General features: G+C 54.9%; 2 protein-coding genes across 3 annotated transcripts in view; one reads left to right on the plus strand and one right to left on the minus strand.

The window, feature by feature from the left end:
- The window catches only part of Naa15-16 (N-alpha-acetyltransferase 15/16), a 112,636-nt gene that overhangs the window by 28,193 nt on the left and 56,958 nt on the right, over positions 1-27,485 (plus strand). The window contains exon 16 of the mRNA XM_077662721.1: positions 10,605-10,668. Within this exon, the coding sequence (XP_077518847.1) occupies positions 10,605-10,668 (64 nt within the window). The remainder of the gene's footprint in view (positions 1-10,604; positions 10,669-27,485) is intronic.
- Positions 13,766-27,485, minus strand: part of LOC144128921 (uncharacterized) — a 17,766-nt gene continuing 4,046 nt past the window's right edge. The window contains exons 1-2 of one of the 2 annotated variants that reach the window (XM_077662722.1): positions 18,746-18,907; positions 13,766-15,393 (exon numbers count right to left, since the gene is read on the minus strand). In XM_077662722.1, the coding sequence (XP_077518848.1) occupies positions 13,900-15,393; positions 18,746-18,793 (1,542 nt within the window). In that variant the 5' untranslated portion in view covers positions 18,794-18,907 and the 3' untranslated portion in view covers positions 13,766-13,899. Of the gene's footprint in view, positions 15,394-18,745; positions 18,908-27,485 lie in introns of those variants that run through there. The other variant, XM_077662723.1, reaches the window with a different exon arrangement.

Here is a 27,485-nt window from a genome sequence, read left to right on the forward strand (position 1 = left end):
CTTGCACATTAAAAATGCATTTGTCATTCAACTTCAATCCAGCCTTTGCAATCAAGTGCAAAACTTGTTTCAAATTCTTGAAGTGCTCTTCACGTGTGCTTCCGTACACAATGACATCATCTATGTAGCACAAAGTGTTTTTGCAGTTCTGCAAAATAGTGGCCATCATTTTCTGAAACGCAGACGGTGCTGATGCAAGACCGAAACAGACGCGCTTGAATCTGTACAGTCCACTATCGGTTATGAAGGTAGTCAGTTCCCTGCTTTCAGGGCTTAGCAGAACTTGGTGATATGCAGCTGCTAAATCAATCTTTGAAAAGTAATTTGCGCCATGAAGTTTGTGCAATATTTCTTCCGTGTGCGGCAGTGGAAATTTGTCAACGCCAATCGCTTTGTTTGGTTCGCGCAGATCGACACAAATTCTTATCTTGCCGTTTTTCTTTGCTACTACTACGATTGGAGACACCTATTCAGACGTGTCAATCTTTTCTATGACATCTTCTTGCTCAAGGCGCTGCAGCTCTTCGCGTACTCGGTCTCGCATTGAAAATGGCAAACGCCGCAACTTAGCAACAACAGGCGTGATTCCTTCTCTTATCTTGACCTTATGGACAAAATTTGTTGCAAGCCCTAACTTGCCATCAAACAAGTGCGGAAACTGGCAAAACAGTTCACGGTCAAGGCCTTCTGGCGCTTGCGTAATATGGGTGCATTGCAATGACGTACCGTTGATTTGCAGACGCAGCGTTTCGATAGCGTCGATGCCGAGAATGTCAGTACCGTCCTTGACGACGTAGAAGAGAATGTCGGCCTGCCGATCCTGGAAGATGACTGGCGCCGTGAAACACCCCTCGATGGTTATTCTGCGGCGAGAGAAATCGTAGAGTGACGCTGATGTTGGCTGCAAAGGGAAGCGTTTCAACCTTGAATACGTGGCGTTCGACAGAATGGAGACAGCAGAACCCGTGTCTACGAGGAAACGTATAGGAACATCTTGTACGAAGACTTCTGTGTGTATCCCTCCTTTGCACTGCCGGTCGAGAAGCAACACGTTGAGATCGCCGGATGCACTGCAGGTGTCGATTTCTCGGACAGCAAGGGCCCTTTCGTCAGGCATGCCGCTTCTACAGACACGCTGAAAATGTCCTCGTTTGCCACATTTGCTGCAAGTTTTACCCCGCGCCTTGCATGTCTTGGAATCTGCAAGATGCCCTGAAGACCCGCAACGGAAACAGGACTTCGGCTGCTGCGAACGCGGTAACTGCGTTTCTGAGCGGCATGGCATCCGATGTTTTTCGACCTTTTGAACGCTCGCAGCCGATGACTGCAGCTCAAGTGAGTATTTCGTGGCTTCTTCGATACTGTTTGCAATAGCCAGTGCGCGTTCAAGAGTGAGCGAAGTGCCTTCAAGCAGTAAGCGTTCCCGAAGAACAGGGTTGCACGTTTTCGCTACAAGTTGGTCACGAATAAAATCGTCAGCCTGCTTACCGAAGTCGCAACTTAATGCCAGCTCACGCAACGCCGTGACGAACGCTGTTGCAGTCTCCCCGGGCAGTTGGGTGCGTTGTCCGAACCGATGCCGCTCCACGACGACGTTCGTTTTAGAAGTGAAGTAAGCGTCCAACGTAGCCACCGCTGCATCGTACTCGTCGCTCGTACCGCTTCCTTCCTTTCCTTCTGTAGGCGGCGTCGACGATTTCTCCTCCGGCAACGCGTAGTACAAGCGTTGGCCTTCCACACCCAAACAGTGTAGCAGCAAAGCCTTACGGCGCGCAGGTGGGTGAGCGTCGCTCCCGGACGCCAGGAGATAGTTCTTGAAAAGGCGGTGCCACTGCGTCCAAGGAATGGCGGGCTTCCCGGGCGTCGGCAGGAACTCGGGCGGTTGATGCAGGCTCATTGCTTCCGCGTTCGGTTACTTCACCACTCGTCGCCAACTGTTGTATCCCGTACCGTTGGGGAACTGCCCGGTCCGACTGCCCGGAGCAGCCGGAGCACCACCACGTCAAGCACCCGCCACGTACATACTTCGACCAACTCCCCTTTATTCCAGTTCAATGATGAATATATATACAGATGTGCGAGTCAGCTGACCAGATAGGGCGCATGCCTAGCGCCACCTAGTTTATACAAACATAACTACAGAATACAATACCACAACGCCCTGCTGTGCGCCCCAACAATGATGAAACTCCTGCGCTGAACGATCGTGTCGGCGAGGCCGCGCAGGTAGGCCTAACGCGCTCCGCAGCACGGGAAGCTGTAAGCAGCAGCGCCCGCATCCGCCGTGATACAGTGATGCTGGAGCCCTCAGATGTGCTCCAAAATAAGACGAAGACTGAACAAAAACTGCGAGAACTCGCCTCAACTCCAGCAACGGAGCGGAAGTCTCGTTGTTTACGTGACGGCAGCACGTCGGACTGTCTGCTCGACGAGGCGAGCTTCACGATCGTTTGTTTGGAATCGCTCAACAGTTTGTTGAAACTTGTGAAGTGTAAAACGTGTGGCGGCAATGACTTGAGCTTCGTAAAAGATGAGCGAGAATACGGCCTTGCCGTTAAACTTTCTCTTCAATGTGCGAGCTGTGGAGACGCATCGTCTACATGGAGTTCGCCGCGGGTACGTGGCGATCAGAAGATCAACCCTTTTGTGGTGAATGTGCTCGCTGCTCGTGCAATGCAGAGCACTGGCAACCAGCAGACAGCTCTAAATGACATTTTTTCATCGCTGAACGTTTCGCACCGCGGTCTCCACAATAAAACGTGGCAAGACTATGTGAAAAAAAAGTTGACACCTGCAGCAGCTCGTGCAGCCGAAGAAGTTGCACAAGAGTGTGCGCGGTCGGTTCGAGAACTTTATAATGAATTGGACCTTGGAACCCCGGCAATATTGCAGTATCATACGACGGCACTTGGATGACACGCGGCCACACATCCCACATTGGTGTGGGAACCGTCATCGAACTGTTTACCGGGCTTGTGCTGGACTATGTTGTATTGTGCAACTTCTGTGCCGGCTGCGAGCGAGGCCCAAAAGGTGACCCATCATACCAGTCCTGGAGGGCTGGGCACCTATGCCAAAAAAACTCAGAAAGAAAGGCTGGAGAGATGGAAGTTGAGGCAGCCCTTATTCTTTTTGAAAGGTCGTTGAAGAAGTGTGGCCTTCGCTATACCACAATGCTTTCGGACGGTGATAGTCGGGCTTTTCTAGCTGTGCAAGAGGCAGATGTGTATGGATACATCAAAGTAAAAAAAGAAGACTGCATAAACCACGTGCAGAAACGTATGGGAACAGCATTGCGGACTTTGTTGTTCAAACACAAAGGTGCCGAAAACCTTGGAGGAAAAGGCAAACTGACAGGCAGCCTCATAACAAAGTTAAGCTCCTATTATGCCTGGGCTTTAAAATCCCATAATGGGGATGTAGAGGCTACGCAGAAGGCTGTGATGGCCACCTACCACCACATTACCTCTAGTGATGAGGCATCAAACCATAGCTTCTGCCCATCGGGACTGGACTCTTGGTGCCAGCAAAATGCGGCAGCAGCCCGAGGCGAATCTGCTCCAAAGCATCGGTACAACATTCCACCCCATGTTGCTAAAGCATTGCTCCCTGTCTATGAGCGACTGTCGGATAGGAAGCTCTTAGAGCGGTGCCATAGAGGTAAAACCCAAAACAGTAATGAAAGCCTACACTCTTTGATATGGGCCTTGGCACCCAAAGAGCGCCACGCATCATTGTTTACTGTTGAGGCTGCCGTGGCTGAGGCAGTAATGCGGTTCAACGCAGGCAGCAAAACTTCTGCAGCAATATTACAGGAACTGGGCCTCAATACGAATGCTATGAGCGCAAAAAGAATGCGAGAGAAGGATGAGCGCCGAGAGCAAAAGTGCGCTCGAAAGCATTCCATTGCGGAAAATATTCAAGGAGTGCTCAAGAAGCGGCACCTGGATACTACTGGCAATCAAAAGGACTACATTCCTGGTGGCTACTAGCCATTTCCTATTGTAAATATATTACTGCACTTGTAAATATTTATTAAACTGTCCCCTGCTTGTTTTTGGGGCTTTTCTCAAAATGCATATGGTTGACTGCTAGCAGTCTTGAGGCCTTGATATCTCAGCAACCAAGTCACATAGAGCTGAAATTTTGGTTGCAATGGAAAGCCTAATGTATGCTGTGTGAAATGTTGGGAGCAGATTTTTTCATTTTACCTTAAAAAAATAATTATTTTCGTTAATTTACCGTTACTTGGTACACACATTTTTTATACTGAAATTCAGAAGGTTGTAAAATGAGTAATAATTGACATATCAAAAATCTGCTCTCAACATTTCATAATTCACTATTCTGGCTATCTAACCATGCCTTAAAATTAATTTTAGATAAAAACATTATTTTGCTATTTGGGCCTCAAACAATGGGCATTAATTGTTAATTATCCTGAAAACTAATTGGCCTACACCTAAAATAAATGCATATTTGAAATCAGCATAAAAATTTGAATAAGTCTATGCATTTTTATTAAGATTGGTCAAAAAACAACAAAAATAGCTTTAGGACCAGTGTCCCCCCTTAACAGTACACACACACACACACTGCATTTCGCCCGCTCTATCATTGGTTGTTTTAGAATGTGTTTGTGCACTTCATTGCAGTACTACAGTCGAGCCCACATATAATGGCCCCACTTAAGGGGGGAAGCGGGGATCAGATCGCGATTTTCGCGAAAAAAATCGATTTTTGAAAAGTACACTTTTCAGAAACTACAGCATCATTTCTATCTTGTACTGAAATATTTCACCGAAAAACAAACTCTAAGCACTAAAAATAAATATATTTGTCGGTGCCCGGTCCACACATCCGCCCGAAATCGCGAAAAAGCCGCGAAGTTCAAGGCGCGACCGCTCGAATTTCCCGCCACGGAGCGCCGCCATTTTGGTATCATTGGAAAGCCCGACTCTTTCTCTCTTTGTCCCTGCCCTTTCCTTCCTCCCCTGCCAGCCAGCAAGCGCACAAAAAAAATAAAAACCGGAGGGTGGGAGCACGGAGCAGCCAATGGCTGCCGCGCCCCGATTGGCTCTGCGCCGCGGCGCGTTGTAAGGCGTCTCCTCATTGGCCGACGCCGCGGCATAATGGCGGCTGAGGCAAGGAGAGTCTGCTTTCGTCCGTTGCTGGGAAGCCTTTCTGGCCTTTCCTTCTCTTGTGTTTCGAGGACTTCGGCCACGTGCAATGGATCCGCGCACGTTCGAAAAGAAGTACCGGACGAAGCATGCCTACGTGAAGCGGAAACGCAAGCCCGTCACAGCATGGAAGAAGCGGCGATGTCAACAGGTGGTTCGGCCGAGCCGAGCGTCCGTTCAGAATCTGCGGAGTACGCGCCCAACGTGCTGTGCGATCTCTCGCCCAACGTGCTATGGGATCTTGCGCCGAGTTGAGCACCAGCCAGCGATAGTGAGACGAACCATGATCTGTCGCCGTTGAAGCGCGGGCGCAGTGTTACTTTACCGGTGACGATCGACATGCCAGTGAGTCTCGCCGTACGCGAGCATCCCGCCATACGCGAGCGTCCCGTCGCAAGTTCGTCCAGCACAGATCACGGAGTGGGCTTGCAGCCTGCAGAGCATCAGAGACGCGCTTCCGCGGTGAGTTGTTCAACGCCGAGATGTCTCCGCAGCCAACAACCGCCAGTGAAGGCAGTCCCATGCCATTGACGAGTTCCGGCGCTTCGACGGAGCTGCAACGCGGGCGCACGCTCGCTGCCGCGGATGCACCGGCGGCCGTCCTTGCCGCTCATCGCAGTGTTGACTATTCACCCAGTGAACGTCACACTATTCAAGCTCACCTGAAAACACGATTTGTGTTCGCGGAAACTGCAGAACTGCAAGCGTCGAGAGTTCGCAAATCGCTTCGCGCGGTTTCAGCAATGGAGCGCAAGCTCGGGCTGACTGGCTCACAGGAAAATGCCATTCCCGCACCTCCAGAAGAGCAGTTTATGCTTGTTCAAGTTGCTAAGAGGGCTAAGAAGTCACCTGCTGCCAAGGACACCAAATTTTACAATGCAGGAGCATTCTAGACAGTGTGTGCCAGTATGGAACTTTGAGGCTTGTTTTCTCAAAAGTTTGTTTTGGGCTTATCACCTCACTCGTGGAAAGCATAGCACGGCAATGGGAGCACGGATTTTAATCCCGTTTGTTTTGTTGCAATTGCTGAAGTGTGCCTTATGTCAAGACAGTCTCAGATTTACCATTTAGGCTCACCATTTTTTATTACACAATAATTGGAGCATGATACATTCTAAACACAAAGGGAAGGTGCATACTATGTTGTTTAGAAGAAGAGCAGAGAAATTTAAAAAGAAATCAAGAGAATCTTGACTTAGACTATACTTCTTAGTAACTATTAAACACATTTACAGACCCATAACCCATTTTGCTGTCACGCTAGGCTTTCCACGAGCAAGCAACATGTGAGCAATATATAAATAATGATAAAATAAAAACTATTGAAGATATTATTGTGAAACTTTGTAGCTGTAGCTGTCTGTTTGATGCTATTTCAAACCTGTCTGCCAAATTTCATCACTCTAAGTTAAAAAATGAAAAAGTTTGTTCCGATCCCCACATCCCCCCTTAAGACGAACTTTCACTTATAATGAATGAGACCTGCACGACCGTCAAAATATATATTGTTTCAATGGCACAAAATCACACATATAACGAACGTCATTAAGCCCTGCTGATCGGTTACAGCGAACGGACGGCGTAAACCTGGCGCCCCGATGCAAGATAACCTGCCTCCGTCCCCTTTGTGCACCCGGCACGTGGTATGTTTTCCCGAGCCTTATTGCAGACAAACTGCCCACCCCGTTTCGTGCCGCTGTCAAGCGAGCTACCCTTTCCCCACCGACGCGCCTTCCAAGATCGCCCTCCCACCACTCCTCACAACTCCGCTCCCCTCTCCTCACTCTCTCGCAAATCTGCTCGACCTCCACGATCAACCGCCACGCCGCCGGATGCCGATCGCAAAGGCCATGCTCCGTGAAGCAGGCCTTCCGTGGGAGCCAAGAAGTGGCTGCACTGACGGGACGCCCCTCATTGGTCTCTGCACTGGCGCTGTGCGTCTGTATCTTTAGCTTGATTGGCTTGATTGCCGCGCCTGTGCACGTTGCACGTCTACCCTGTTGTGTTCATTTTCGCTCTCAGCGCAACACGAACGGGACACAAGACGAAGGACTAGCACAAACAGAGAGCGAAAATGAACACTTACCAACTCGCCCAAATTTCCGCCTTGCTACCCTGTTGTGCACTTTTCTCACTCTTGTTGCGATGTGGACGTTTCGTTGCCTTTGTTCAAATCTTGGGCCCTAGTTGTAACTCGGGATGGCGGACTGGAACACCATGCCCATTTTCATTGTATTCAGCAGTAGAGTGATGAAAGCAACCTGGGCGGAGGTGACGGCCACTGGCGTGCGGAACTGCTTCCGCAAGGCCGGCTTCGTCGACACAGTGTCTGATGCTGGGCCTGATGCTTCGGAAGATGACCAGCCCGGTGGCGATTTGTGGTAGCGCCTCGTCGACTCCGACATGGGGGGTCAGGACATTGGTTGGAATGATTTTGTTTCTGTTGATGACGACGCCCACACCGCGGAACCGTGCACGGACGAGGGCATCGTTTCTGAAGTGCTGGACGAGAGTGACGCGGAGGAAGGAATCAGATGAGGATGAAACTTCGGAGCTAGCACCCATAAGCGTGCCTGTAGCAATGAGCTACATAGAGAACCTCGGAGATCTTGTCTGTGCCAAGGGCCTCGGCGATAGCACGCTTCTGCTTTAAATAAACTGGAAGCCTCCCTCATCGGATCTGCGCTGCAGAAACAGACGTCCATCACAGACTTTTTCGCAAAGAAAAAATTCTGTTTTTTGACAAGCAACTGTCTTTAAGGCTGTGGTCCACTTACTACGAACTTTGGGATATAATGAACGGACGCCGCGTGACGCTCATGTTCGTTATATGCGGGCTCGACTGTACTCTGTCATCAGCGTATGGGGTGTGTGTTCACATGGCAGTTCAGTTAGTTCTTAGTGTGCTCTTTTGCTCTGAGGACACGAATACCGTAAAAACAGGAATATAGGTCAAACTTTTCTTTCAAGAAACCATGGCGAAAAGTCGACCCCCGTCTTATATACCGGTCAATGGCGGAAAAACTGAGGAAGTCTGGCAACAATGGACGGCTGTAGTCAACAGCCTCCATCACTATCTCCTTCACCAGCAGCAGCGTTGTCGCACCGCCATTTTGTGTTTCAGTCGTTGCAAAGCTATTTTGTTAAAAGGCTGCTTTTTCACATTTTGTTTCAAAATGAGCGGAAGCCGACGACAATTCACCGTCGTTTTCAAGAAAAATGCGATTGAGTACGCGGAAGCTCACAGCAACCTGGCGGCATGGCTCGAATTTGGAGTATCAGAAAAAAGCATTCAGTACTGGCGGAGGCAGAAGCTGCGTATTACAACCTGCAGCAACCAGAAGAAAACATAATTTGTGGGCCGACCGCAGCATATCCAGAATTGGAAGGAAAGGTTGAGCTGCGTGCAAGGTCGCTGCCTGTGACTGCCGAATACATCCGCTTGAAAGCGGTAAAGATAGCGCGAGCCTCCAGACTAACGAGGGCGCAATTCAAAGGCTCGCCATCCTGGGTGCGGCGATTCATGATGAGGAAGGGCTTTGCTCTACGGCACCGTATTTCTGTGTGCCAGAAACAAACACTCGGGTTGATGGGCGCGCGATACTGTTAAAAATTTGGCCGGGTGTACATACGAGCAGCATTTAGATGAAAATAAATACTGTCACCATTGTGCAAATTGTTGAGTCGCATTTGTTTCAAGGTAAGGGTGTCTTTCATTTCTTTTTCTATTGAAAAAGATTTTTTTTCATTTTTAGAATTGGCTAGTTAGGGGGTCGACCTATGTTCCGGTCCGACCTATAGTCTGGTTTTTACGGTAAGTGCCATAAAATCTAGGTAATAAAAAAGAAGGTCTTTTATCGCCTGTAAATTTAGCGTTCTCATGCGACTTGTGACTGAACTTGGTACTGTCAGGTTGCTCTTGATTATTTTTCACATCCACTTGCTGCATTCTGTCGGCATCTCTACTGGCAGAAATTTCGCAGATTGAATAAACTCGGATAATATAGACTTATTCACTGAATTGAGGCAGTGCATTTGCTTTTAAAATGGGTTACACCTCGGCACAGCTTTTGTACCGTCTGTGAAGTTGTATTCTGGGTGATTGTGGAGCAGAGTTTAGTGACTTGGTTGTGGTTGTTGTCAGTCAAGGCATGGGCCTAATCGAGAAACTTGAGCAGAATTTCATTCAGTATGCAGTGTCCCAGGCATCATATGCAAAAAGTGCAAGGGGCATGCCTGCCTGGGTACAGTTGAGCACACTTGCAGAACTAGGCAAAGAGCAAGAGCACCAACACGTAAATGGGGGGAGGTGCAAAATTTTCTGGGGATCGTATCTATAAATGCCGCAGTATCACCTGTGGTGCAGAGTGCACAAATGTGGATTTACATTTCTGCTTGCGTGACCACATGAATTGTTTAACATACCTGAAGGAACGATCTTGTTTTTCACCATATTTAGTAAAGCAAGTTCTAAATGTCTGCTGCCAGAGGTGCGGCAGGCTTGGTAAAAGACGGTTTCATGCAACAGCCTAGCCTGAAGGCAATACGGCTAAACATTTCCATGTTTGCAGTGCTGTATTGGCAGATGATGGAGCAGTTTTGAATTTTCTCCACTACTTACTACTATATGTACTTGTTTATTTGTGTCCCGTTTTATCATCCTTAGACATTCATAAATAATCAAATTGGCTAAATTTAATTATGCTGTAATTAGCGCTTTTTTCAAAATTTCAATTTTTGCTTTACATCTGTGCAGTGAAGAAACTATTAATAATGAAATCCTGAAGGTTGTAACTTTTATCTGGCGTGTCCAATGCTTGGGCATTGCTGGGTTAAGAAAGAAGCATCTGTAGTGTGATACAATTTGAAAGTGGCAGGTGCATGGCATTGCATGTGGCTAGCAGGTGCTAGGCATTTGACAGCAGTGTCTTGACCACCATTGGTTGGAAGCCACTTGCTGCTTTATTGTTGAGTTGTATGTGACGATAAAGGATATTCATTGACGTCACAGGCTCCATGTTGTTGTACAGCTTGTAGTTCCAGTGGCGCAGGCTGGAGCAGATGGCAATAATACAATTAGGTATGCACACTGCCTTCCACCATGCTCCGTATACAGTCATACCGGAATGAAATGCGAACACACACACGCCATACTTTTCTCCTTTGCAGCGAGATATTCCATTGCAACCGGTTTATGATTATGTGCTTTGCTAGGCCTGTTAACTGGGAACATGAATCAGGCTAGTTGTACACTGCAATAGAAAGTACACTGGTAAAATATTTTGTTTTGCTCAAAGGCGCTGTTCGCATTTTATTCCAGACTGTACAACAAAACTGCGGCCACTGTGACGTAGGTCAGTGCTCTCTATAGATATCACTGTCCGTATATGATTGCAATTAACTGCAAAATCTTGCATGCTACAGGTCTACCTCCAGCTGCATGACCACCCCATTGCGGAAACAGAGGCTGCGGAAGAGATCAACACAGGTGAGTCAGCTTTTCCTCAGCATTTTCTTTTCGAAAAGTAGCAGCACCTGTCTGAAGACTCCGATGAACCTTTTTGGTGCAAAAAAAAAATGTGCGAAGAAGTTTAGCTGAGATGACTGAATGAAGACTCCAAAGTAAAGCCTAGCTGCTTCAGCCGTGACTGTTGATTTAAGAAATTGATAACTTTGTAAATTGATTAATTAGAAATTGGTGACACAATTTGGGATTTCGGCTTCACTTGTGCCAACGGCCTCCATACATTAGCTGCTCCTTCATTCTTTGAGCAGTAGTGCTAGACTGAATCTGCAGCAGCTAGTAGGTCTAGACAAGACTAATGTTTATGTTGGTGAATACTATACTATTTGTGAAACCAGCACGTCCTTTTTGCGTTTCACGCCACCACCCACTCTGCACTGTCCAGTGCTTTTGCCGGTATTCTGGCAGTCTCTTTGTCACTTCCACCTCTGCATCCAGCCCTGCCCTGAAACTGAGCATGAGAGTGTGCGAAAATTTGCGGTCAGCAGGAGAAATGCCCGAGCATTCCAGGATCGCATGCTCCATGGTCTCCGACACTGCTTCACTGATGGCACAGGTCATCTGGAGGCCGCTCAGGGGGATCTGTGCTCTCCGTAGTCTTGCGCGCAGTATACCACATCTCTCCTTGGCAGGAAGCCCACTGCCCCGGGAGTTGTAGTAGCCGCTTTTTTGGCAGTTTTCTGCCATGGAGGCAAATGTACCATTGTTTTAGTAGTTAGTACTAGTGACACGCGCTATGGTGTTGGCATCTTTCAACTTTCCCACTGTCGTGATAACGTTGCCAGCACATGCAGTCAGCTAGTCAGTCGGGCCGCAAGCGAGGTTGGAACGCCGCTTTTTTTGCTTTCGATCTCAATTGTCTTCGTACTGCTGTCCTTCTGGTTGCGTCGTTGCGTGTTTATTGTTTTGAGTTGCGCGTGCACCGCGATGCCATCTTGTGTGAAACTAGAAAACAAAATGCGGCAGCAGGAAGGTGGGGTATACGCCGAATTATATATGGAGGCAACTTTCTTTTTGGCTAGCAAGAGCATCGTGCTGGACGGTCAACATTCACGCGGCACGCGGCAATATATGATAATCCCAAAGTTTCTCAAATGAAGACAGTTCTTTGCCACTGCAAAAGTTTTTGCCGTGGTTGGTCAATTCGAAAACCCGGTGAATTTGAATATTTTTCACGGTCCCAGTGACTTCGAATTAATGACGTTTTACTATTGCGCTAGTGAGTATGTAAGACAAAATAGGTGGAGGACATGAGACTAATAAAAGAGTAACAGTACAGTTGCTGAATAATACTGTAATAATTTTGTAGATTGCAAGTAGAGCAACGCTGATAGGCACATTTGGTGGATATGTCCTTGTTTTTTTTTTTATCACATGTGGGGTAGTGTAATTCAGGAAAAATGATGGTATTAACTCATACGCTTTTCACTGTGACTGTTAATTTGACCTTTCAGGCAGATAGTTGTGTGTGAATGGATGGAGTACTAGATTTTACCTCTAGTGCTGGAAGGCTTCAGTTGGCCATACACAACCAGATAGACTGGCTGTTGCCGGCCCACCACTTTCACGCTCTTCTGGCAGCGCGTGTTGCATGCAAACTGGCAGCTTCTGTCACTGCTGTGTGCTGGGGAAGGGAGGCAAGGCTGGCAGGCAGACGCAGGTGTTGTGTCTGAATAGCAAGGTGGCCATGGAATTCCTTATGCGTAGCAGGCTGCCCATATTGGAGATCATTAGCACTGGGCTTACATCACTGGGCCCCCCACCTCTGCTCTGGGCATCTTGCGTGCACACGTTGTGGAGAGAAAGAGAGCAGAGGTGAGGGCTTGTCCGTGCGAGAGCTGATGCCTCCTTTGTTCTCCGCCTTGGCTTCTTTCTCTTTACTTGGTGCCCCCCTCCCCTGATGGCCCCTGCAAACAATGCAGGCCCCCTTCCCCCTTCGGGTTGGCCCTTCTCGTGGTGGGCTGGAAGAGATGGTGTCATCCTGCTTGGCCCTTTGTTTCGCCCCGACCTCGTTTGTTTCTTTGTTTTCTTGGCTGCTGCTGCTCAAAGGGCAGTTCCTCACTCGGAGCTGCCCCTTGCCCTCTTGATTGTTAACCTCGCTGCCCCGGTGAGGTAGGCTGAGCTGGGATTGGGAGCTCAGCTCCCTTGGCTGTGGGCTTTCCGTTCCTTTTCTCTATGCCCAAGTGCTTCATCGCAGTGCAGTTGGTATCTTCTTGACTGGATTTTTTTTAGATGTGTACGCAGTGCAACATTTGCTGTGCATGTTTCTTTCGGTGCACATTGTTGTGTATGCTTATGCATCTGGCACTTGTTTCTCGATAGCTTAGAGCAGGGAGCAAGTGGCATATATGACCTCGAATTGCAATTCCATGTCGTAGTAAATTTTTATTTTCTCAGTGCAGCTACAGAAATTTTTGCTTCCTTCTTTGGGTGACAGTTAATTCTTTCAGTAAAGTGGCTTCTGTGCAGATTTTGTGTTCTCTGTGGACACCGTTGCTAATGGTTAGATGGGCACTGTTTCGTGCTCTCTTAATTTTATGAATAAGTAGTTAATAGTTCTTGTTGCTTTTCACGTGAACATTCGCTGAAATTTTGTGTGTGTGTGTGTGTGTGTGTGTGTGTGTGTGTGTGTGTGTGTGTGTGTGTGTGTGTGTGTGTGTGTAACAGTTGCATGGAGCATGTTCGGTGCCCAAAATTGATCTTGGGGGTGCACAGTGTGGCGATTTGTTGGGCAGTCCGGGCGGTCACACCCGCTGCCCACGTATTCGCTGCCCGCACTCGTGCCAACTCTGGTGCCTTTCGTTCTGAAATGTTCGTCGGTGAGAACACGCTCGTCCTGTTCTGCTTTCACCTCCATGGCCACTGCACTGGCTTCTTCATTGTGACGTTACTAAGTTGAGCTATGTCACTCCACTGTGCAAGCGCACCACACTCGTGTATCCGGCGCCGCCGTATTGGGGCGCAGGTGTCCGATCGAGTCACATGCTAAGGACAGGTCTCTGCATAGACACACACCTCGCGTAGGGTCGTCCTTCTCTGTCGCTTCGCGGCTGCACCCAATGGCGAGCACCTAACCGCACACGGACATCACGTCAGGACGAGGAAGGAACTGCTGGTCCCGTGGCGGGGCCTGAATCGCGGCACATCGCTCGCTGGCTGTCAGGTCTCAGTCTCTGGTTGGCCGCAGCGCCGTCCTCAGGTCCTGATGAAGTAAACGAATCCCCCGGGCTTCCCTTTGGCGAAGGTGGGCTTCAGCGGCAGGAAGTGAAAGCGCGTCGCGGGCGGCGGATCGGGCGCCCCGGGATCGGGTGGCGCCTTGTAGGGCGCGTACACGGGCTCGCTGCGCGGAGGCGGCGGCGCCACCAGGTTTCCGTACGTCTGGTCCTCGTTGCGCGCCTTGAAGAGGCCGCCGTGGAAGATGAGGAAGTTGTTGCGCGACACGCGGTCCGGGTCCAGGGCGTCCCCGCGGCGTCGCGTCAGGCGGCCCTCGCGCTTGATGCGCTCGAACTCGACGATGCTGATGCGCTCGTCGTTGAACTTGAAGATCTTGGGGTACTGGGGCCCGCGGATGTAGTCGTACTTGGGGAAGCCGCCCCGCGTCAGGGACTGAGGCCGCGACGCGGGCGGTGGTGGAGGTGGGGGCGGAGGAGGAGGGGGCGGCGGCGGGGGCACGTGCTCGACCACGGCGGTGGGCGGCGGCGGGTCCTCGATGAAGTTCACCACCGGCTGCAGCAGCGTGAGCGGCGGCGGCGGTGGCGGCGCCGGCGGCTCGGTCAGCCTGGGCGGCGGCTGCAGGAGCAGGTGCGCCGCGGGGCCCTTGGGCGCCGAGAAGGGGTCCTCGAAGAGCCTCGGCAGCTGCGGGATCAGCTGGAAGAGGGTCTCCGGGTTGTCGCGGAAGCTGATGGGCACCGCGTTCTGGTCGAACACGCCGCGGTACTCGAAGTGGTTGGGCCCCACGTTGGTGAAGAAGAATGACGCCTGCGCCTTGGGGCCCAGCGCCGTGCCGTTGCCGCTGGTCTCGTTGATGGGTGCGCCGGGCCGCGTGCCGTTCTTGCCCGCCAGCAGCTGGGTGGGCCCCTTGGCGCCGCTGGGGAACGCCTTCCTCTGTTTGGGCCCGCCTTTACCCTTTGGCGGGGGCAGGGTCGGTCTCGGCGTCGTGGTCGACGTCGTCTTCGTCCTGAACTTGGTCCGTGGCGGCGCGGGAGGAGCGGTGGGCCTTGGGGTATGCTGCTGCGTCGTCCGATGCCTCTTCTTGGGACCGACGACGTCGTCCGGGACGAGGCGCCGCCTTTGCGGGCCTCCACCCCGGGCTCCCGGTGTTCGCGCCGGAGCGGAGGGCCGTGGCCTGGCCGTCGTGGTCGGCCGAGTGGCTTCTTGGCCCGGCGGCGTCGTCGTGGGCGGCGGCCGGTCGGCGACGGTCACGCCGTACAGCCTGGGTGGCTTGAGGCGTGCGCCGAACGGCAGGTCGTCCGTGTTCCTCTCCTCCTCCGGCAGCTGCAGCTTTCGGCTCGCCGTCGACACGCTCTCGGCGGCGGCGAAGCCCCGTCGCCCCGCCGCCGGCCTGGTCCGCGCCGACTCGGGCGGCTGCGCCCTCAGGTAGGCGTCCATGGGGTCGACGGGCTCCGAGGCGCGGCTCGCCGGCGCCGCCAGCAGCAGGCCGAGCAGCAGCAGCAGCGGCAGGAACGGGGCCTGGTGAAACAAGAACGCGCGACGCATACGGTTAGCTCAGAACGGGCTCGTCGAACGCCTGCAATCGTGTAGTCTTTACGGCGGCGCGGGGGTCCAAACGCTCTGTCGCATGACCGATGCGAGCCTTCCTGCTGTTTAACGCAGTGGGGTTGTAAGTGCGCTCCGCAAACACGCAGCCTGGTGGCGTGTAGTTTGACGGAAGCGCGGCTTCCGCGGGCGCGCGACCGGTCGCCCATGCCAATGAGCTACAGCACCGTCGGCGCCCTGACCCCTGACCGCTTATCGAGGCGGGCAGCGGCGGTGGGCGCGCGGCCAGCGCGGGATGCACGCGTGCACCGCGCTCGCTCCGCGGACGTCTGCACCTTTGCCGCCGCCATCCGTTGCCAACCCGTCGATGGTGGGATGGAGCGGTTTTTTTTTTTTTGTTCCGCTCGCTGTCTTCCCGGAATGGCGGAACCGTGCCCCTCAGGGTGCTGCGGGTCCCGTCGAATTTTTCCTTTTGTGTCCGCCTTTCCACGTGGCCGTACCGTGCCGTGTGCGATCGCCGCGTGCACGTCCGGAACACGCTTAGCTGCTCTTCGACGACTTGCATCACCGACGCGAGACGGGGCACCTCCTCCGGCTCGACGGGGTCGCGGCAGTGCGCGCGCGCGCCCTGATGCAACAACCGACGGGTGCGCAGCCGCCTTCACCGGCGCCAGAGCACTGCACGCCGCAGGGGGACTGGCGCGAGCTTGGAAACAATGCGGGCGCCCACCCCGTGCGAATTGGCGACTCTGCCGCGCGACCTCCCGTTCGAAAGGTTACCGGAGCACCGGCCACACGGTTCGCCCCCCCTCCCCCCTCGTGCGCTGGCCGGAAGGGGCCCGACCTCGTTGTCCTTGCGCAGCAGTATGAAGGCGAGTCTCTCTGCCTACTCTCGCTGCGTCTGCGTTGTTCACGTCGGCCTCACCTCGTTCATTTACCCGGCCAGTTATTCCGCCCTCAGTGCATGCTGATTGTCTTAACTACCCGGCTCTGCGGTTGTCTCCCTCCCCTACGCTACCTCGCGACAATGCAAAGCACAACGCGCGCCACGTGCTCGCTCTTAATTTCCTCATCTGCGCGCTCTCTCTTCCTGTCTAGGGCGGACGATGCCGAGGTGCGTGTGTGTTGGCCGCGGAGTCGAGCCCCCATATAGCGCGTGCGAGCCGTCTAAGGGGGTGTCGTCCTGTCTTGGGGCGGTGGGGTCTGTCATCGGGAGACTGTTATTGCTTCGCCCCCCACTGATGCCCGTCATCTCGCGAGGTCGCCCAAAGTAGTGGTCGCGCGTGGCTCATTGGCGGTCGGCCTTCGCTCTTGGCGTGAATCTTCCCTTGGAGGGGGATGCGCGTCCAGTGCGCCTGCACGCTTCGTCGTGACGACAAGCGTGGGTCGTTCTCACGCGGGCCTCGTCGGCCTTGTCTTTAGCCTCACATAACGGCGGCTGCGAACGCTACTTGCTATTGGCGGAGGAGGAGACGATCCGGTCTCCTTCGAACACCAGCGGGATCGATCGCTGTGACCGTGAATGGCTGGCGGCTGCCTGTGCGCCGTCGTGAACATTATACTTAGAAGTAGGCCTCTCCCACGGGTGAGGGGGGGGGGGGCGGCTCTGCTCTTCAAATGCAGTTAGTTGGCCGTTGTTTCGTTATTTCGCGCGCTAATGATTCTCGTTCAGTGCGCTTGGGGTGAATCGCGTTGCGAGGCGTGACACTGGCGCTTTAGCCAATTTGTTTCGCCGTACGGATCCAGTTTCTTTACTTTTGTGGGTACTCATTTCCCGAGGCGCCGCTTAGATTGATGTTCTCCCCCCGCAACCGCAGCTTCTGAGGCAGGAACCGGCTACTTTGATCAGCTCGTCGTGCGACAACATTTTCACTACTTACCGAGCGCGTCGTAACGCCCGTGTCCCTCGGTGGCTACGGCGGCGGCCGACCTGTGCTCGCAGCGGCCCGTTCATCGCGACGCGGCCGCTTTTGTCGCCGCATCCGCGTGAAGACAAAGGGAGCCCCCCCGGCCACCTCCGTGTTGTGTTTCTGCCCGACCGGCTGCGGGGGTTCGTTCAAGGTCCCCCTCCCTCGACCCTTGCTGCAGCCCTGGATGCGCGTGACCCGCTTCGCCGAGATGCGCCCCTCCTACCGGGGTCGGTCACTGACTGCACCCGCCGCTTGGCAGCCACCGGAAGTGTCTTTCGACTCGCGCCTTTAGGATGCGCAGCTCGTACTTTGTGGAAGCGTCTCCCGCCGCCTCCCGCCGCCTTGTCTCGGGCTGAAAGCGGCTTGCGGTTCATGACGGCGGACAAAGAAAAGACGCCGCGTGTGCAGGGCAGGGGCGCTGCGTCGTCTCCCTCCTCGTGGCCGGGACAGCACCGGCCGCTACGCGGTTTCTTTGGTGCGTATTGTTCGGGCCCGAAGATTTTCTGCGGCTGAGAATGATCGTGAGGCCGAGTTCGCCTGCGCCAGCATTCCTGGCAGTTAAAAATGAAGAAAAGAAATAGAGCAGGCTTTGATATGGCGGCTTGGTCGCGGCACGTGGCTTCCGAACAACGTGGCCAGCGGCGCGAAAAAGCGCGCGGGAACTTCCCCCGGTAGTTTCGTTTTCCCGACTGGTGGCCGACGGACGCGGGGCGAGGCTCGCTACTTGTTCTTTACGCGGCGTCGCCGTAGCGAGGCGGCCCTCGCAATACGACCTTTCTCGCGGAGCTGTTTTCCCGCCGCGCCTGCCGTTTCATCGCACAAGCGCGCGGGAAGAAAATGTTTCGCGAGGCATCTCGGACCCGCGTCGTGTGAGGTGGGCGTACGCATGCACGCGTCAGCACCGAGGTAGCGCGCGCGAGAAAATAAAATAGAAAGCAAAGCACCGCCGAGGTCGGGCGTCCAATTTTTACTCTCGCAACCGCGTCTTTGCTGAAGCGGGCGTGCCTCAGCGGCTACGCATATATATATATATATATATATATATATATATATATATATATATATATATATATATATATATATATATATATATATATATATATATATATATATATATATATATATATATACACACACACACACACACACACACACACACACACACACGCGCGCGCGCGCGCGCGACGGCGTTTGCCGCGTTCCGAGGCGAAGAAAGTGTGCCCCCCTCCCGACCTGCGCAGAAATGTGTGCCGCGTTGTTCTAATGGCGGTGGCATTGAATGCGAAGCCGGCTTCTCTGCGCTCCTTTTGTCTGCTGTTTGCGCTAGCGTTGTAGCGTGCGGTCTCCGCAGGCCGGGTTACTAATAATAAGAGAGACGAAGAATGAGCCTGTGTGGGCATCTCTCTCTCCCTCACCCTTTCTCCTGCCGTCGCGATGTGGGTGATTCGGTGGAGACGGCCCATGCGTCGCCGATCTCTCTCTCTCTGGGGTAGCCTGAGAAGAGTAGCCGCGTCGTCGTTACCGCTGTGCTCGCTGCGTGCCCCCTTCCGTCATCGCCCGGCATTGTTTGCTGCAGTGCGCCCGACCGGTGGGTGCGAGGAGTCAATTGCAGCGCGCGCCGACATCTCCGCGCGGAATCTGCGATTTGAGCGGTGATGACGCCGTTGCTCTCTCTCTGTTGTTTTGTTTGTTTGATAGTTATTTTTCGCGCCAGTTCGCCTATCGGGCTTCGCTTTTAGGCTCCCGAGGGACGCTTTCCATATTCCTCGCCTCTACAGCGTGGAAACGGGCGGGATAAATGGGACGCGGCCTGCTCGAAATTACAATGCGTGAAGCGAGATGGAGGCGCCCAGGGCCATTGCCGCCGGGACCCTGGTTCCGCGTGCGCGCGCCTTTTCTGCCAGTCTGTCGGGGGGGGGGGGGGGGGGGGGGGGGATTAGAATAGCCGAGGCCTCCCTTCTTCTCCGTGGCGCGGCCTTCCCTCCGTCACCTCCGCTGTCGTCTCGGCATTGTTCGCGGTGTGCGCCAGCATCTGCCCGAGAAATCTGGATTTCGCGGGAGACGTCGCGACTGCCAGGGCGGGTTCTTTTTATATTCGCACCCCTTCGCCTTCCGATGGAAGGGCCAGGGTTAGAAGCTGCTGCGCTGCTCCTTCGTATTGTTTTTTTTTTTTCGTTCTCCGCCCTTTGTCGGTCAGGGGGTGCGCCTACCGCGAGGGGCTAGTGCATCAGTGAATGGGCTCCGCAGGAAAAGAAGCGCCGGAGCAACGATGGGGCGCTGTTCATTTCCGCGTGCTTCCCCCGCTCCTCCTCTGCTGCCGCGCGCGCCGCGCGGAAAGACTACGCTGCCAGGACAGTTAGGGGCGAGAATATGTCACCGCTGGAATCGCCGTTGTTGTGCGTACAAGCGTCGGCTGTGCTTTGTGAAAATCTACCGGGATGGTGGACCCCGCCGTGGATCTTGGGTTTGAACCACAAGGCTCTGCTGCCTTGTGGCGAGGCGCCGCCGACCTGTCTGTCTATCGCGCCTATGGCTGTCGTAGCGGTTTTCACGTGCACGCACGCACAAAAGTGAAAAAGAAAACGCCTAGGCGTGGCGCGACGTCTCGTGAGCGGGAGAAGAACGAATACCTGTGCCTAGCAGCACTACGGGCGTGATTAATCCTGCAACACTGATTTCGAGTTGGGCTAGCCTTGTTGGGATTGCGTTGTGCTCTGGGGCTCATTCTGAGCCCTGTTCCTGCCCGCATTCGGTTAACCGAAGTGCGACGTCGAAATGGTGGCCCACTGCGACGCGTTCTCGGACAAGCGTACAACGGGTCTTCGACGGCTACATGCTGTCTCGAGGTGGTATCGGCCTCTTCCTGCGCGAACACAGACTCCCGCCTCGTGTAGCCTTTGCTGGCCGCTGGCACTGTAAAGCTGCGCATTTAGCTGCCAGCGGAAGAAAGTAGGGAGCCCTGCAGCGCCCACCTGTACCTATGATGCCGCGCATCGTCCGTGTCTGCTGCTCACGTGTGCTACCATCACGGCCGGCGCGTCGCACATTTGCCGGCGCACCAAATCGTTCAGTGCTCGATGCAGGAGGGCACTTGGTTTGCGCCAGCGTGTGGCGCTGTACCGCGAATTTAAGCGTCTGGCCGGTGTTATACCTGTGCAGCAGTCCGCTCCGCGTGTTGGACGTGAGGAGCGACCGTCGGCGCTTCTTTCTGGCAGCCCCCCCCCCCCCCCCCCCCCCCCCCCCCCATTCCATCCCGAGCGAGCGCGGGGGAAGTAGCGGAGGCTCGCGACCTTTCCCGTCTTCTCTTTGCTCTTCGCCGTGTTCTCACGTGCACGCGCGTGAGCTGGGGAGAAGAGTCGACCTTCGCCAAGCAGCGAGCGGTCCGCGTGCCTGTGCTCGCCACGGCTGGCCGCCGCTGCCCTTCTCTCTCCTCTGTACGTGCGCGAGCGAGCGCTCTCGTATGCAAATTGGTCCGCATGCCGCGCTCCGCTGGTCGTTTTGTTGTTCGCTCCGCGCCCATGTATACCTGTCCGAGAAGCGGTCCTCGTTTGTCCGGCAGTTGGTGCCTTGAAGCTGACTGAGCGACCGCTACCGGGGGACTCGTAACGGCCTTTTACGGCCTCCGCTTTCCGAACGGTCGGTCCGCTACTGAACGACGGTAGCTCCCGGAGAGCGTGTCTCGCTGACAGGCTGCGCCCGCCGTGTGGTCTTTCGGCGTGCTCGAGGAATTCCGCCCGTGGCACGCACGCAGTGGTTGCATCTGCATACCCCGTGGCTGCTGCCCGCTGTCAACGATACGCGCTCGTTCGTGTTATCGTCCGGCACTGGTTCGCCTTCAGCTGGGAGCGATTTCGCCCTGTCGTGGTTGTCGCTTAGAAATGTGGGTCAGCTCTTCATTGCGCTGCGGGTCTGTACTCGTATCAGTGCGCTAGTGTCGCTCAGGAAGAGAGAAATATTGATGTCGCTCCATTTACCCAGGGCTTCGATTTCTCTGCCAACGTGTTGGGCTGAAAGCTCGGACTAACGGTGTTCATATAGGGCGTGTTCGCCCCATCGCTGTGAACGGGCTTGTTGCTACAAATAGGGTTCAGCACAAACAGCAAAGCGGCACAAGCTGATGCTTTGGCCATTCAGAGCAAGAGTACGCGTGTACGTTTCGCCAGCTTCGATGCTGCTGGTATCCAGCACGCAATGGAGTGTGTGTGGGGGGGGGGGGGGGGGGGGCATAGCTGAAGAAGAGCGGGCAGCCTGCCCGTGGATAGGGCGAGAAGAGCTCTTTGTCTTTTTTTCTGCCGAGTCTCGAATGCGTTACGAAACGCGCTTGGAACGCGTACCCCTGATCGGCAGAGAACGTTTTATCAGGCGGCAGCGGCGGCATGAGCGGAGGAGAACGACAATAAAAGTGCGATGCGCGCGCGTTGTTTCGGCGAGGAAAGGGAAAGGAGAGGCCGAGAGCGAGTCCGAGCGGCCGGCGCATAACCGGCGGCGGCGGCGCTTTGGTATTCGGAGAAAGAAGGTCGCGGGGTCGCCAGCGGCGGCGTGGGAATCCCGCGCGCTCTTCTCCGCCGCCGCTGCTGCCCGGGAAGAGGGGGGAAAAGGGGGGGGGGGGGGGGGGGGGGGGGATGAGCGCTTCGGACCGCTCGCTCGGACGTTCCGGCCACGACGGGTTCCGCTGCCCCGTCCGTGCCAATGCGTCGCTGATTGCCGCCGCCGCTGCTGGGCGGCCTTGGCGTCGCCTCTCAGTGCCCTGCGCTAAGCCGCGCTACGCTACGCTACTGCGCGCGCCTCTCCTGCGGTGGTGGTAGTGGCTGCCGGTTAGGTGCTTCGCCGATCGGTCGTGATCGATCGCGCGGAGCCGATGCTCGTCCCGTTCCGGATGACCCGGCGGCTATATACCTAGGGGACGCTGCAGCGAAGTTTCGTGTTCCGCCTTCCGTTTTGGACGTTGGCTCGCCTTTTGCCCGTATGCCTTCCCCGAGTGCGTAGGTTTGCCGGAGGTCTGTCTGCCTGCTTTCGAATGATGGCCTTCGTTAGGCGCTTTAGCCGTGGCTTTGTCGCAGTGAGCCCGCTCAGTTTTTTTTTTTAAAATACATTTTTATTGCTTGCATTCCGGTTTCAGATGCTTGTCCATGCAATCGGACGGCTGCGGGCAGCTGAGCGCAGTTTGTTTTCCGTCCGGTTCCCAACATCCTCCCTGATGTTGGGAGCCGATATGGAGCGGTATTAAACGGTTGTAAGTTTCCATCTTGAGTGCGCCAAGTGTAGCCCCGACACACTCCTTATTCTGGATCGCCCCGAATTTGGAAGGACACGTCGGTGGTTACCGAGCCTGAAAGTACGGGAATGCTGTAGGTGGTGTATGTGTGCACTAAACTTGAAAGAGAGAAGGGGAAAGGAAAAGAGTGCCGCTGTCTTCCGCCACACGGACGTAACGTTGAAAACCTCGAGGGGGCCGGCGACCACTGCGTGATAGCACTAGAGTAACGACCACTCGCTTTCAGCATCGATGTTTCTCTCTTTTGCCAGCGCTAAGAACGCGCTCCGTGTATCGGTTTCTAAACCCTATAGTTCGTTCAATAAATTTATCAGCGTTAACCTGCGACCACAGCCCGCAGCGCCTATTGTTTTCCTGGCGGCCATGATGCAACTCGGCCAGCCGGTCCCCAGTTGTGGCATTCTTTCTCTCTCTCTCTCTCTCTCTCTCTCTCTCTCGTCTCTTCGTATGAACTGCGAACCCGGCGAACCACTCGATCCCGCTTTCCTTGTCAACAAAAGCCCGAGTCGAACGCCCTCGACGCGCCAACGCAGCCAGCAGCAGCGCCATGCAAAAGCGGGGGGGGTGTCCCTACGCCATGGACGAGAAGGCGGCGCATACATTACACTCGCGTCAGCACGTTGCATTCGGGGCCAAGGTTAAGAGAGCGCTCTCGTCGTGCCCACCAAGTGGGGGCGGTCCGCAGAACCGCAGGGGGGGGGGGGGGGGGGGGGGGGAGGGGAGGGGGCTCTTCTCGGTCAGCTTTTCACATGGACGCGAGAGCGGCCTCGCAGCGATATCCATCCGCACGTTCTTCTAGGTGCCTGCCACTCTGGTCGGTCGAACCGTGATTGACATGCGCGTGTATACAGGCGCAAAGCACACGCACTCTTCGTTCGGTCGCCTTTCGCACGACGATAGTGCGGAGAGGAAGTTACTGCGAATGACACTGCCGCTGCTTGGACGCGTGCCTTTCGCGGAACACGAGGGAGCAGCGGGGGCGGGTTCGTCTCGTTCGCGTAAACGCCGCTCCGATTTCCACATGGCGCCAACTGCTACTTCGGCGGGGTTGGCTTGTTTGGCGAAGCTGCGGTCGTAACGCGGATACTTTCGTTTCAAAACTCGGCCCTTCGCGTGTGTGCTGGAGGCCCCTGTTGGCCGTTGTGCTTTTTGTCGGATCGTTAATGCGGCCGAGGCTCTCTTCTCGGGGCCGGCGCGCGGGGTCGCATTCCCTTATTTTCTTGTCTTTTTTTAGTGTATTTTTTTGTTATCCCCTCCGCACGGCGCACCTCTCGGTCCATTCGCATTCTCCGCAGCCCCGGCGCGCGCGTTGTTGCAAAATGAGGAACGCGTCTTCGTGTGAGGGCACGGCGGTGCAGCTGCATCGTTAGCGGCAGCAGAAGCTGCTGCTGCGGTCCGAGAAGAGGAGGAGGAGGAGGGGGATCGCGGCCAGGCGCCGCTTCTGCGCTAGCTGCCGCCGCGGACACCTTTTGAAGCGTTGCGGCGGCCGGCGACACACTTTCCCGGGCTTCTTCATTTGTACCGCACGTCCTATATCGCCGCGCGCGCGCGGTATATAATAACGGTAATTTCGCGCCGTCGGGGGGTCGCGTTCTCTCCCTCCCCCTCCATCTCCTTTCTTTATTTTTTTCTCCCGCTATGCACTGCAGTTCGGTGCTTTGCGTGTGTGTCGGTGTTGGGGGGGGGGGGGGGGGTCTATTCTGCCTCTCCTCCAGGCCCCTGCCTTTGTTTCGTCGGCGCGAGACCGAGGCCTCGTCGCATCACCGAAAGTGCGACACACGCAGGCGGAGAAAGGATCTGTGTCACCGGCTTCCTTCCGGCGGCAAGCGAGCCTCCTTGACTTCGCGCAGGGGGGACCTCTCTCTCTTCCTATCGGCGATGCGCGCGAGAGAAAGGCCCGTGTGTCATTACCGTTTCCATCCCGCACTCGTCTGCGCAGTCAATCGTTCGAGCTCGGAACGGATCGTCTCTCTCTTTGTCGTCGGCGGAGCTGCGGCGTTCGTTTTGCATGCGTGTGTGGGGGTTTGTGTGTGTGTGTCCTCTCTTGCCCGCTTTTGTGTGCGCGCCGGAGGTGTTTTGAGTGGCGGCTTCCTTTCGGCCGAATGTGGTGCGCTGCGGCGGCGTTGTGCCCCCTCTTCCTCGCTCGCTTTCGAAGAGAGCCCCGTTTCGTTTTGACAGAGCAGTTTGCGGCGGAAACCGTCGATTGCCTCCCCCCCCCCCCCCCCCCCATTTTTTTTTTCTCATTCTTCTCTGACGCACTCGCGCCTCGTCGCTAACGGTTCTAGGTTGTGCGGGAGATGATCACTCGCCGCCCGAATTCCGGCGGACGAAAAGTGCCGGGTGGCTGACGCGCCCGCGTTTGTGCGCCATGCGGGCCTACTCTTTTCAGCTTGAGAACGGTCTTTATTTCTTTGTGTGTGTATGTGGGGGGGGGGGGGGGGTTGAGGAGTGCCGCTGGGCAGGTGCAAAGGCATGCGGGCTTCCGTGTGGTTGCTCTCATCGCGGAGTGTGCGAGGTTTCCGTACGGCTGTCTTGGTTGCGACAGCGGTTGGCTCCAGCCGACGTCCTGCTATATACTGCCCCGCCTCTGATCGTGACCTGTAGGTGCGGTTCATGAAGCAGGTATACCCTCGCAGGCAGTTGTTGTTAGTGGCTATTTATTAACAAAAAAAAAAACGATGCAAGGAAAAGATGTTGCTAGCCGCGCCATCTGCCATCGAAATTTGAAGCACCTGAGCTGCGACTAGCGGTAATAAAAGGACGGGGGGGGGGGGGGGGGGGGAGAAGGAAAGAAAAGGGGGGAGCGGTCTCACGGACAGGAGCTAATTAGTATTCAAGCGAGAATGAGCATTTGGATTCCACCCCTTTCCTCCCCCTAGGAGAAAAAAAGCGCCTGCCCGATGGGACTGGTTAGACGGAGACGTCCGAAATGCGGACACAGCCTGAGTGTAGCACCCTCGATTTCAGTGTTAAGCCCGTAGTCGCGTCACCGCTCGCTTACTGATGCGTCGTACGTCCTCGCGCCCGAATGCGGTCGGCGCAGTAATTTCCGCGGCTGGCCTCGTCACCTTCCACATTTTCTTTTGCCCTAATTGCCGTTTCCATCTGTGAAGCGCCAGTCATGCGGCGTAGCCGAGTGCCGGCATTGTTTCTTCTCTCACCGGCGATTATCGCAGGCGCGCGCGCGCACCGTGCCAAGACAGGCGCCTGGTCGAGGCGAAAGTTATTCCTCCTGCGTGTTATGCGGCGGTCGTAACCGGCGAGGGGGGGGATGGTCGTCGATAAGGACGCGTTCCGTCCGAGCCGAAGGCTGCCAAGAAACGAAGGAAGGTATCGTCTTACGTTCCTTCTTCCAAGCTGTGGGGCTGCCGCGCCGATTGGCTCCGGATGGAGTGTGGTATTCGTGGCCGACTGCCCGCTGGTATGCCGGTTAATAACGGCTGCCTCGCGCTCCTTTGCGACGCGTCACGAAGGGACGCTCCTTCGGGTATGCGCGCGAGAAGTGCTGAATGCGCCGACGAAGGGAGATGGCACTTGGCGCTCGCCCCATGCTCGGTCTCATTTGTTGGGCCGACGTTCCGGGCTCGAAGGAGCTTCGCTACCGCACCGGTTGATGTTGACGTGTACGCGGAACGGGCGGTCCCCTAACTGTGTCGGGGTTCGATAATTGGCCTACACGGTTTGTCGCTTATTTGAAGTGTAATTTCAATGGTCCGCGTGCGCCAGGGCCGCGTACCGCTTTTTGAACCCGGTCCTATAATGATCGGTGTGAGGCGATGGAAGTGGCGTGTGTTGGCGCGTTGCGGACGATCTTCGGCCGGCCCTTTTTAGTTGCAAGGACGGGAGGAAGCGCGGTTTCGGGGCGCCACCGTGCGGTGCGTTTTTTTTTGTTTTTGTTTTGTAATGTTGGCTCGCGCGGTTATGACGGCGCGTCGACGCTGCTAAGAGCGAAGATGCGGGTAATTACGTTGGAAATTGTCCCGCTAGGTATACGAATGCGTGATAGAAATTTGACTACTCTTCCAGCGCTTCGGTGCGTGCGAGTGAACGGGGTCTACGCAAACAACAGGTTTATGAAATACGCCATTCTTCGGCGCTGTGGAACGACTCGCGCGTGCCTGCCTGCCCACGCGTCCACGCTGGGTTGCGTCGACCGACAATTCTGGGACGACTGTCGAGAAACCTTGACGTGCGCCCTGCGGGACGTTCTGCCGCGCCGCAGTCACCTTCGCAGTCGTAGTTCACGGTCTCTCTATCTGCACACGTTTTCCCGTGGTGTGGGTTTCGCGGAGCGTTAAGAGTTCGCCTCGTCGTCATCGCTTGCTGCCTGTGCGGAGGCGCGCCGCCTTCGCGTTGATTTCTTTCCTGCCGAAAGGTCGCGCCGTCGGAGAAACGAGTGCTTCGCTCGCTGCTGCTGCGCGGGGAAAAAGAGAGACCCGCGCTTTTCCAAATCGGCGCTCGCCGTGGGACGGGCGGAACGCATGTTCGCGGGCCTGTGCGCGCGCAAGTTGGGCCGCCGCGTTGGCCGCGCTAGCATGGTGACAATTTGCAAGTGTTATCGTGTCCTGCGGGGGATCGAGTCGGCGCGTTGTTGAGGGATTCTTCTTTCCCGGGCGAATTAAGCGTTTTTGTCGCGTAGGCGGGCGTCGGCTCTGCCGGAGAAAAAAACTACTGCGCGCCCACTTAGGAATGTCGAAAGGCAGTAATTGCCGTGGCTCTGTGGTTAGGACCGTGCTCCGGTATTGGTTTCTACACTACTGAACCTGAATCTTGGTTTTACTTAGTGCTTGTGTTCGTTTCTTGTGTATGGAGGTTTTTCCGGCCCGCTCCCTCTTATTCCGTCTCGACACCGCGGTCGGATGTGAAGAGGAATGCTCTCC

The sequence above is a fragment of the Amblyomma americanum genome, chromosome 4, assembly GCF_052857255.1.
Source record: "Amblyomma americanum isolate KBUSLIRL-KWMA chromosome 4, ASM5285725v1, whole genome shotgun sequence".
In the NCBI taxonomy this organism is placed as follows: domain Eukaryota; kingdom Metazoa; phylum Arthropoda; class Arachnida; order Ixodida; family Ixodidae; genus Amblyomma; species Amblyomma americanum.